At 37.1% G+C, this 12,885-nt stretch overlaps 1 protein-coding gene across 1 annotated transcript in view; it reads left to right on the top strand.

The window, feature by feature from the left end:
* The first annotated feature begins 647 nt into the window (after positions 1-647).
* prtfdc1a (phosphoribosyl transferase domain containing 1a) overlaps positions 648-12,885 on the top strand; it is a 62,990-nt gene continuing 50,752 nt past the window's right edge. Inside the window, exons 1-3 of the mRNA XM_060922708.1 lie at positions 648-770; positions 1,692-1,798; positions 4,569-4,752. Of these exons, the coding sequence (XP_060778691.1) occupies positions 735-770; positions 1,692-1,798; positions 4,569-4,752 (327 nt within the window). The 5' untranslated portion in view covers positions 648-734. The remainder of the gene's footprint in view (positions 771-1,691; positions 1,799-4,568; positions 4,753-12,885) is intronic.

Raw genomic sequence — 12,885 nt, 5'->3', positions numbered from 1 at the left:
TTTTAACTGATTTATTTTTTTATTTAAATTGTGAATGACTACAAAAAGTCAGTTTTATGTGTCATTTGTAGGAGAATATCATCTTTATCTGTTGGCATTGTATTAGAGAGAGGGAAATGTTTGCTTGTTTAAATATGTTGAGAAAAGTCCATAATTTTCATGGGATGTACTTATTTTTTCACGACTGTATATGCTGCATTTATAAAAAGTTTAAATACATTTATAAAAGTAAAATAAAAAAATTTTAGGTTTTAACTGATGCATAGCATCTTTTCTTTTTTTCTAAGCAGGAAACGTGTCATTATTTCCTTGCATCTTACTCTTTTACACATTATTACATCAAACACATGGGAACATGCAGTTATAGGACACTAATCAACAATGGGATGGTAACAGCATCTCATTCAGTATTTTACTACAACAGTGTGCATGCACAAACACACACACAATGTTTAGGGGAAGGTCATAGTCAAGAAGCTACACTTCTCTGTTGTACATAATAACTTGGGCATGACCAGCCATATACACTGTTCCTCTGACTAACACACACACACGCCCAACCACGTGCTCCTGCCCTATCATACATCACCAATCATGTAATTCCTGCCGAATGGACTTCTTGATGAACACGTAACCTCCTGCAGGACTTTTACAGAGCTCTATAGTGCTCAGGAGTCCTCTGTGTGCGTCTTTACTTTCTCTTACTGAAGTGGATTCTTCTTTTAAACACACTTATGATGGAGGACAGACAGACAAAACAGGCTGTTGTGGTAAATAAGGAATTTCTGATTCATATCTCATTTTAATTAATCTCACATGCTTCTATTGTTTTATTGATCAGAAGAAGTGTTGATTAATTCTCTATAACAGCAGCACTGACAGTAGTGCAGCTGCAAATCACAGGTTTATTTATAATTAATGCACTGGTTTTAATACGTTATCGTTTCTATATTAGCATAGCATCCACAGGGGGTGATGTTTTCTTAAAAACACTTTTTTAAAAACATTTTTGGAAGGAGTCTCCAGGGTCAGTTCTTTGTAACAGTCAGAGGTAAAGCTTAACTTTAATTTTAATTAAATTTTAATTAAATTTAATTTAACTTTAATTTTAACTTTAATTTAATTTTTCTGACATCTTCAAACTTGTACATGCAAAACTTTCATTATTTATCAACATGTTCTAACCTAAAAGTAGTCCTCAGACATGTCTGACTCTCTCCTAAAAAATGCAGCTTGGTTGGATGAGCGATCAGCAGCCAAACCACAGGCCGGTTTGGTCCAACTGGTACACCTTCTTCACCAGCTGGGGAAACATTTACTGAATTATCTCTACTAACGCAACATGGTGGGGAAAATATTTTAAGAAAATAACACAGCATCAGTGGTGTGGTGGTTCATCCACAAGGGCAGGTGATGCAGAGCTACCATTTGTATCAGCAGATTGACAAATGAGGCATATCACCACAAAAAGAGTCCAGTGTAGCAAAACTTCAATGTGAGATACAGTATAGTGTCAAAAAATGACCCATGTATTGTTTTTGTAATTTTGCTGTTAAGATGGTCAGGGTTCCGACCATCAAAATAAGCTGGTTGTTAATACATTATTATTATTATTATTATTATAGCTTTTAGAGGTTGAGTCAGTGTGATGTCATTTATGTTCCAGACTGAATTGTGTGTTTATATGTCAGATAGCAGATGATTGGCCAGGTTATGAATTAGAGCTGTTCACGTATCCTGAGCATTACCGTGGTGATTTGGAGTGTTTGTACATCCCTCACGGCATCATCATGGACAGGTAAAAGAGTACTACAAAAGAAAAAGAATAGCTAAAATAAATTTAGACTTGTTTGTTGTGTACTTACATTGTGTATTCTGATATTGTTTCTTCTGTCCTCATTACTTTGAACCTCCTCAAGATACAAAAATACATATCTCATCATACACTATGATTCACCATCATTCACCATCGTCATCATTATACACTGTCATTCACCATCACACACCAACATTCACCATCATATCCCATCATTCACCATCATACACAATCATCATCATCATTATACGCAATCATTCACCATTATACACCATTACACATCATCATTATACACCATCATACACCATCATCATCATACACCAACATTCATCATCATATCCCATCATTCACCGTCATACACAATCATTATACGCAATCATTCACCATCATCATCATACACCAACATTCACCATCATATCCCATCATTCACCATCATACACAATCATTATACGCAATCATTCACCATTATACACCATTACACATCATCATCATCATTATACACCATCATACACCATCATCATCATACACCAACATTCATCATCATACAGTATCATACACAATCATATACCATCATTCACCATTATCATCATGATACACCATCTTTCAACACTGAATTCTGGATTGTGATGGGTCAGAAGGTGATGATTAATTTTCTATAACAGCAACTCTGACAGTATTGCAGCTGTAATTCACAGGTTTATTTATAATTAATGCACTCATTCTAATACGTTATTGCTACTATCAAAACAGATCACTCACAGGGATGTGTAAATGAGGTGAAGTTTTCTCAGCAACCCTTTTTGAACATTTCTCACATTTGTGGTAGGAGTCTCCAATATCAGTGCTTTGTAACAGTCAGAGATAAAGTTATAACTTTAAGACTGCTGATGTCTTCAGAACAGAGGAGTTTACATTACTTTGGTTTCTTGGTGACATGAGATGCTGCATCTTTTGTTTGTTTGTTTGTTTGCTTGCTTGCTTTTGAGGGAACTGAAGGAAACTTGAACTAATGCCAATATAAATGTAAATTCTGTTTCTACATTTATATCATGTCTCAGATGTAAAAAAAAAAAAAATGAAGATGAATATCCTCATGTTTGTACACATACAGTGGCTATAAAAAGTGTACACACCCTGTTAAATTGATAGGTTTTTCTGATGTAAAAAATTAGACCACAATAAATAATTTCAAAACTTTTTCCACCTTTAATGTGACCTATAACCTGTACAATTCAATTGAAAAACAAACAAATCTGTTAGGGGGAAAAACATAAAAAAATGTACAATAAGCTGGTTGCATAAGTGTGCACATCCTTAAACTAATACTTTGTTAAAGCACCTTTTGATTTAATTACAGCATTCAGTCTTTTTGGGTTCACACCTGCCATCAATTAAAATGACTCTGATTAACCCCAAATAAAGTTCAGACATTTACTCAGTTGCATCCTCCAACACATGCCAGGGTTTACAGAGAGCTTACAAAGCATCAAAGGGATTTGATTGATGAAAGGTATCAGTCAGGAGAAGGGTGCAAAAAAATTTCCACGGTATTAGATATACCATGGAGCACAGTGAAGACAGTCATCAAGAAGTGGAGAAAATATGGGACAACAGTAACATTACTGAGAACTGGACGTCCCTCCAAAATTGATGAAAAGACAAGACAAAAACTGGTCAGGGAGGCTGCCGAGAGGCCTACAGCAACACTGAAGGAGCTGCAGGAATTTCTGCCAAGTACTGGTTGTGTACTACATGTGACAATCTCCTGTATTCTCCATATGTCTGGACTATGAGGTAGGGTCAAAGAAAACATCAAGGCCCAACTAAATTTTGCAAAAGAATACATCAACTCTCCCAAAAGCATGTGGAAAAATGTGTTATGGTCTGATGAAACCAAGGTTGAACTTTTTGTCCACAATTCCAAAAGGTATGTTTGGTGCAAAAACAACACTTCACATCACCAAAAGAACACCATACCCACAGTGAAGCATGGTGGTGGCAGCATCATGTTTTGGGGTTGTTTTTCTTCAGCTGGAACAGGGGCTTTAGTCAAGGTGGAGGGAATTATGAACAGTTCTAAATACCAGTCAATTTTGGCCCAAAACCTTCAGGTGTCTGCTAGAAAACTGAAGATGAACCTCATCTTTCAGCACAACAATGAGCCCAAAAAAGTTTTGGAACGGCCCAGCCAGAGCCCAGACCTAAATCCAATTGAAAATCTGTGGGGTGACCTGAAGAGGGTTGTGCACAAGAGAAGCCCTCACAATCTGACAGATTTGGAGCGCTTTTGCAAGGAAGAGTGGGCAAATATTGCCAAGTCTAGATGTGGCAGACTGATAGACTCCAACCCAAAAAGACTGAATGCTGTAATTAAAAGGTGCTTCAACAAAGTATTAGTTTAACGGTGTACACACTTATGCAACCAGCTTCTTGTACTTTTTTTTTTATGTTTTCCCCCTGACGGATTTGTTTGTTTTTCAATTGAATTATACAGTTTATATTAAAGGTGGGAAAAGTTTTGAAATTATTTATCGTGGTCTAATTTTTTATAACAGAAAAAACTATCATTTTAATGGGGTGTGTACACTTTTTATATCCACTGTAGTTCAGGATCTACCAGTACACTCAAGCTCAAACTCTGCTCTTTGCTTTCATACACTTCTCTCTTTTTCTCTTTCTGAATTTTTATCATATCAACTTTTACTGTGTGACCCTGCACATGCTGTGTGTTTCTTCTGTGTGTTGAATTCAGGATCGAGTGTTTAGCCAGAAATATCCTGGAGGACATGGGTCACGATAACCTGATGGTTCTGTGTGTTCTGAAAGGAGGCTATAAGTTCTGTGCTGACTTGGTGGAGTCCATTAAGGCCCAGAGCCGGAGTTCTGATCGTCCCATCACCACCCGTGTGGAGTTCATCCGCCTCAAGAGCTACCTGGTAGGATGAGCTTCCCTTAAAATACGACATCTTGACAGGCACCGGAGTCATATGGTTTATTAACGTCACGAGTCACACTGATGCCATGAATGAGCATATCTCGCTTGTGACTTAATAACATACAATACTTACTTTCATTCAAATACATCTTTTCAAAGAGATCTTTGGCATAACAGGAATAGATAGATTAAACATCCATCCATTATCTATAGCCGCTTATCCTGTGCAGAGTTGCAGGCAAGTTGGAGCCTATCCCAGCTGACTATGGGTGAGAGGTGGGGCACACCCTGGACAAGTCGCCAGGTCATTGCAGGGCTGATACATAGAGACAAACAACCATTCACACTCACACCTGCACTGCAAAAAATTGAAAACTGAATTTAAGGAGAAAATTACTTAATACTAGTGAAATTATCTTGCTGCATGGACAAATAATTTTGCTTGACAAGACATCTTGGAATAAGTTGCTTACAATCTAGCACTAGGTTTAATAATCTCAGAATTGGTGTCTTGTATTCTTCTAATATGAAATACCAGATCGTTTCAACTACAACCCCGATTCCAAAAAAGTTGGGACAAAGTACAAATTGTAAATAAAAACGGAATGCAATGATGTGGAAGTTTTACAATTCCATATTTTATTCAGAATAGAACATAGATGACATATCAAATGTTTAAACTGAGAAAATATATCATTTAAAGAGAAAAATTAGGTGATTTTAAATTTCATGACAACAACACATCTCAAAAAAGTTGGGACAAGGCCATGTTTACCACTGTGAGACATCCCCTTTTCTCTTTACAACAGTCTGTAAACGTCTGGGGACTGAGGAGACAAGTTGCTCAAGTTTAGGGATAGGAATGTTAACCCATTCTTGTCTAATGTAGGATTCTAGTTGCTCAACTGTCTTAGGTCTTTTTTGTCGCATCTTCCATTTTATGATGCGCCAAATGTTTTCTATGGGTGAAAGATCTGGACTGCAGGCTGGCCAGTTCAGTACCTGGACCCTTCTTCTACGGAGCCATGATGCTGTAATTGATGCAGTATGTGGTTTGGCCTTGTCATGTTGGAAAATGTAAGGTCTTCCCTGAAAGAGACATCGTCTGGATGGGAGCATATGTTGCTCTAGAACCTGGATATACCTTTCAGCATTGATGGTGTCTTTCCAGATGTGTAAGCTGCCCATGCCACATGAACTAATGCAACCCAATACCATCAGAGATGCAGGCTTCTGAACTGAGTGCTGATAACAACTTGGGTCGTCCTTCTCCTCTTTAGTCCGAATGACACGGCATCCCTGATTTCCATAAAGAACTTCAAATTTTGATTCGTCTGACCACAGAACAGTTTTCCACTTTGCTACAGTCCATTTTAAATGAGCCTTGGCCCAGAGAAGACGTCTGCGCTTCTGGATCGTGTTTAGATATGGCTTCTTCTTTGAACTATAGAGTTTTAGCTGGCAACGGCGGATGGCACGGTGAATTGTGTTCACAGATAATGTTCTCTGGAAATATTCCTGAGCCCATTTTGTGATTTCCAATACAGAAGCATGCCTGTATGTGATGCAGTGCCGTCTAAGGGCCCGAAGATCATGGGCACCCAGTATGGTTTTCCGGCCTTGACCCTTACGCACAGAGATTCTTCCAGATTCTCTGAATCTTTTGATGATATTATGCACTGTAGATGATGATATGTTCAAACTCTTTGCAATTTTACACTGTCGAACTCCTTTCTGATATTGCTCCACTATTTGTGGGCGCAGAATTAGGGGGATTGGTGATCCTCTTCCCATCTTTACTTCTGAGAGCCGCTGCCACTCCAAGATGCTCTTTTTATACCCAGTCATGTTAATGACCTATTGCCAATTGACCTAATGAGTTGCAATTTGGTCCTCCAGCTGTTCCTTTTTTGTACCTTTAACTTTTCCAGCCTCTTATTGCCCCTGTCCCAACTTTTTTGAGATGTGTTGCTGTCATGAAATTTCAAATGAGCCAATATTTGGCATAAAATTTCAAAATGTCTCACTTTCGACATTTGATATGTTGTCTATGTTCTATTGTGCATACAATATCAGTTTTTGAGATTTGTAAATTATTGCATTCTGTTTTTATTGACAATTTGTACTTTGTCCCAACTTTTTTGGAATTGGGGTTGTAGTTTTACTTGCTCAGATATCATTTTTTACAGTGTACAGTCACTTTAGAGACACCAGTTAGCCTAACCTGCATGTCTTTGGGCGAAACCAGAGCATACCCACGCAGAACACACGAACTCCACACAGAAAGGCCCTCATCGTCCACTGGGCTTGAGCCCAGGACCTTCTTGCTGTGAGGCTACAGTGCTAACCACTACACCACCGTGCCACCAATCAATAAACAAACAAATAAATGCATAAATAAGAATGAATCACGGTTGAAAATCCACCTGGAGATTCACACTTTAGCAGTCAACAGTATTTTTGTTGGGCTTTTACTTTCTTTCTTTTTTAATATAAAACAGCACTCAGCAAAGGTTTTATTTTTGTTTGTGCAGAAGTATAACAATTATTTTTGACAATTTTTTTTAAATTAAAATTGACAATTTAAATTTATACATGTGAAACTAGAACACCCTCCTTATCTTGCTTTATCTGTGCTAAATCTGAAATCATAAAATAATATAACAGTTATTCCATAAAATCGAGTCCACATTCACTGGATTTTGAGAAACAGAGCATTTTTATTTTTTGCAAATTCCATAAATAAAAACTTTATACAAAACATCCAACAATCATTTCCACTTAGAATGTAAACTAACCAGTGAAATGACAGGAGCAATTTGTGAAAAATGCGATAATTCTTGAAAAATAAAAAAAGATACGTTCTTACCCTCAAATACTTTCATTCCATATTTTGTTGCTTGTTTTTTAGTATTTTGGGGGGGGGGGGTTGTTTTTGAGTAAAGTTTTTATTTCATCCTCGGTTGGTTCAGCAACACGGTCTGCCATTTTGTTTTTCTCTATTCACGGTCTATGACCTGATAGCCTCGTAGTACAGTAGCCAATCAGAGTGCGTGATTGCTCCTATCCAGTGAATGTGGATAGAAGATACGATTCTTTTTTGTCATTGTACAGAAAACATACAATGCAATTCAAGTGCACTCAAGTACTGGAGTCAAATAAAAAGGATAGATAGATGGATGGATGGATGGATGGATGGATGGATGTAAATGTTTCCATTCATTCAGTTTGTACCATACACTTACACACACATTGCCAACATATGCAGTTTAAAAAAGTGCTCAGTTATTATTGCACATAATAAATTATTGCACATTAAAATTGTGATGCGTTTGATGGATTTACTTTCAGTTAGTTTGCTTTCATAATTTACATCATATTTATTTTAGATACATATTCATAAGATACAATTCAATAAGATAAGATACAATTCAATCAAGAATAAAGAATCTTATCTAGAAGAAATATGATATAACTTGTATCTTACTCACCACATCTGCATTAAATAGGGGCACAGGCTTTTAGTGTTAGAAAAGCTTTTTTATAAAAAGGTTCTTCAGGTACGGGTGGCACGGTGGTGTAGTGGTTAGTACTGTCACCTCACAGCATGAAGGTCCTGGGTTCGAGCCCAGCAGCCGGCGAGGGCCTTTCGGTGTGGAGTTTGCATGTTCTCCCTGTGTCTGCGTGGGTTTCCTCCGGGTGCTCCGGTTTCCCCCATAATCCAAAGGCATGCAGGTTAGGCTAATTGGTGGCTCTAAATTGACCGTGAATGTGAGTGTGAATGGTTGTCTGTGTGTTAGCCCTGAGACAACCTGGCGACTTGTCCAGGGTGTACCTCTTGCCCATAGTCAGCTGGGATAGGCTCCAGCTTGCCTGTGACCCTGTAGGACAGGATAAGCGGCTACAGATAATGGATGGATGGATGGATGGGGTTCTTCAGGTATCAAAAACCAGTGGAAATATAAGAATGGACTAACAGGACAAAAAAATATGAACAGGGATGGGTTTCCCAAAAGCCTCTTAACATTAAGAGCATCTTAAGTAGGAGAGAGAGTGTGTTCATTATGCTGCTTGCTCTACCATTTATTGATTATCTTTATGCTGTGATGCTTTTGGGAAACTCAGGCCAGAAGCAAAACAGGAGACCAAGAGGGTTAATATAGATCAAAGGGTTTAGATTTTCTTCATTGCTCTCTATCTTTGTCCTCCAGATGGCACTGTGGTCATATTTCTGCCTTGAAAATTGAGAACAAATTTCAAGGACATTTTCAGTAAAACACAAACTTAACAGACTAGGTCGATTTTCAGATAATGTGACACCCCCGGGCATTTTTGAGTAAAAGTTGGCAAACAAACTTTTCTAAAAGTATTTTTTTTTGCTGAATCCATTTTTGCTGTTTGCCAAGCTGTATCTCTTATGTGGAAGTCTGTAGAGCACAAAATCTAAGACAACCTCTAAAATTTCAGTAAATTCCGTTTTTTTTATTTTACATCATGTACAACACTAATGATCAAGTCTAGGAGGTTTATTTGTAGTGAGAATTATGGTACTTGTATGTGACAAGGACAATTACACTTTCATTTCTTATTGTTGTCCTGAATATGTCTTCTTTTATCCTTATATTTCAAGCAGACAAATAGAAAATCTTACATTCCTGAGTCATTTCATTGAGGATGCAAGGAAACTGTTGCCATCACATCAGAGTTTGTAAATTAACTTAAACTTATCCACAAGAACTTTAATTCAAAATAAAATCACTTTTTGCCATCGTTTCTATTTCCATACAGTGTTTAAATATTGCTAATCATAGGGCTGGGCAATATATTGATATTTAAGATGTATCGAGATGGACAAGTATCTCGATATGGATTTTGAGATGTCGAATTAATCGAGAAAAAAAATTACTTTTTGGAATTACAGAGGTTTGGTCACCCTATCACTCTGTAACACCTCAAAACACTGTTAGTTGAAAGATAAGTAGCATTTAATATTGTGCAGTAGCATTTACTTGATTGCGTTTTCACATATTTCCACTGCATGCCTTCGGTTGGCTACTCCAGCGACTTCACTCAGACTGCCCGTGCTTCGATCGCCCATGCTGCAGTAGGCAAATATCTTACTGCGGAGCAGCAGCACAGACAGTTTTGTCCCACAGCAGTTTAAAAACTGATACAGTTCTGTCCCTACTAGCAGAAGTTTTACTTATTTTTTATTTATTTAGGGGGATTTGAAAATATCGAGATATATATCGTATATCGAGATATAGAAGAAATCGAGATATGTTTTTCCTCCATATCGCCCAGCCCTAGTTCATCACCATAAAACTCTATCCAAAGAGCTATATAAGCCAACATTTCTGGTAGCATTTGAAATATTTCTGTCGGTAAGATCATCCATGAAGTCTGTCAGATTGTAAGAACATCATTATGGAAGCTGTGTGTAGCTTGAAGCTAGACCAGTCAATACCATTGGATACCTGCATTATATGCAAAGAGTCCAAGAGAGATCAGGTATTCAAAGCAACTGAACAGGGCCTTCTCACATTAAAAGCAGCTGCAGAAGACAGAAAAAGGCTGTGGTATTTTTGCTGTTTTGTGAAAATTAGTCATATTGGAGAATCTTGTCATGTTGTTGTTTATAGTTTTATGTTAATATATGTTAAACCATCACCCTAGTTACATTACATAGTTACAGATCATTTATGTACATATGATTTTGATGTTCCTATATGGATGCATTCAAGTAAAAAAAAAAAATCAAAGTTCTGGAGGCGCCATGGCTTGGTTGGCTGGGATGCCGTAACATAAATCCGGGGACCCAGGTTTGAGTCTGACCCAAGGTCATTTCCCGATCCTTCCCCATCTCTCTCTCCCAATCATTTCCTCTCGCCCTCTAAATGCCCTACATAAAGGCAAAAAAGACCAAAAAAAATATATATATATATATATATTTATTAAAAAAATGGATAAAAAGTTCAGTGTTCACCAAAAATATTCTGAGATAAATATTATGTATTTTAAATATTAGCCTATGTTTGTTTTCTGTACCCAATAAATCTTCTGTCGCAATTTAAGATTTTATTTTTGAGCCAGAGCTGAGAAATTTGTTAATTTTTTTAGCCTATGAGACTGCCACTCTACTGAGTTACAAATAAAAAGACTGCCTAAATGGATTCAGCAGAATTACCCTTTATATAGTCTATTATATAGTCTATAAACTCAAGACCACGAATTTTATAATTTAATATGGTAATTTGGACCACACACACTACCTAAAGTCTGTTTTTGAGAGTTCCTTTCACCCAATTGAAGCCAAATTTGGTACTTATTTAGCCAAGAGGTATATGCAACTTTCTGCTATTTTACTTTTTTCATACTGTACAACATTGAAGAGTTTTATATTGAAATACTCGAAATATGCAAATTATATGCAAATGTGCCCTCTACTGGGCTCCACGTATGAGATACAGCTTGGCAAACAGCAAAAATGGATTCAGCGCAAAAAATACCTTTAGAAAAGTTTGTTTGCCAACTTTTACTCACAAATGCCTGCAACTCCTTATTTAAGCCCCTTTTTGCAATTCTGACCTAGTCTATAAGTGAAAAATTGTTAACCCCCCCTCGCCCGGTTAAAAAACATGTACAGTACACTTGTTCCTCTCATTACAAAGGATTCAGAGTAGAACCTCTTTAGGAAGCTGTGAACTCTTAATTATGTAAATAAACAGAGGTAGACAAAGTACCCAACTTCATTACTCAAGTCAAAGTACAGATCCCACTGGTCAAATGTTACTCCAATACAAGTGAAAGTTGTACAGTCAAATTTGTACTTAAGTTAAAGTACTGAAGTACTTGATTTTAAAATACTTAAGTATTAAAAGTACATTTTCTGTCAATGCATTGTTCTATTATTGCCACAACGCTTACAAAACCTAACGCCTCTGAAACAACCTACTGGCTTTACAAAATGAACACATGCTGTGCCGTCCTGGTGATTTAACGTTAAGCTAGCTAGTCAGTGACGTGCCACCTGACTTACTAGCAAACTCTTTTCAAACTCAAAATCATATTAGGTAGCTAATGCTACGAGAAAAGAAAGATTTCTACATTGTTTATTTGGCAAGATTATGCTAAAACATATTTCTGAAAGCACTTCAGATAAGTTAACGTTATTCATGTTAGCATAACTCTGTTTTTACATGCTAACTAACAGTATCCATGTTAACTAGCTATGTGTTATCATTAGCCATGGACAAGAAAGACAATGGCAACTTGGTGGGCAAATCCATAGAAAGTCATTTGATTAACCAGACTGCATAGCTATTGCAACGTTATTGCTAGCTCTTAAAGCGTATAAAACTTCATTGCAAGCTTTCTCATGGAATAAAACGTTTATACACCTCAATATGCTTCCGCAGGTTGGACAGCGAATTATTGAAGGCCAAGATGTGGTTTGTTTTCCGCAAACAAAGCAAACATTTAAAACGAAATGAATCTTGAATCCTTTCAGAAAACTGAAACATGGGTTCAAGGGCCATGAGTGTGTGCATTCCCCAGAAGAACCGCCTCCTTCCATTCTACCATCAACTGATCGTGTTAAATAATTCTGCAGAGAAAATCACTGAACTTGATTTTATAGGTCTATGGACGTGACATGACCCTAGTGATTACTGATAGACTGTCTCAGTGTCACCTGCAAAAAAACAATCACATTTTAGAAAAGAAAAGGAAAAAAACATCCACTTTCAAAGCTGCTTCATAGTAATGAGGACCTTGACAGAAATGTAGTGGAGTAAAAAGTATGATATTTGCCTTTCAAAATGTAGTGAAGTTAAAGTCACAAGTTTCCTAAAAAAATACTCAAGTAAAGTACAGATACTCAAAAAGTGTACTTAAGTACAGTACACAAGTAAATGTACTTCATTACTGTCCACCTCTGGGAATTAACTTCTGAAGAACCAATTTTCTTTAGAAACCAGAGTATTTATATCTCCTGAGGTTTCATGTTTTTCTCATCATGGCCCGTGTGTGTGAAATTCTTCACACAACCATCACCACTTCACATTTCACTCCAGTACAACACACTTTTATTAGAAGAAGAAATGTGTTTGTGTAACATGTCTGGAAGGAGTCT

Source organism: Neoarius graeffei, chromosome 5 (assembly GCF_027579695.1).
Source record: "Neoarius graeffei isolate fNeoGra1 chromosome 5, fNeoGra1.pri, whole genome shotgun sequence".
Classification (NCBI taxonomy): Eukaryota; Metazoa; Chordata; class Actinopteri; order Siluriformes; family Ariidae; genus Neoarius; species Neoarius graeffei.
This window is presented reverse-complemented; position numbering and strand designations above follow the sequence as displayed.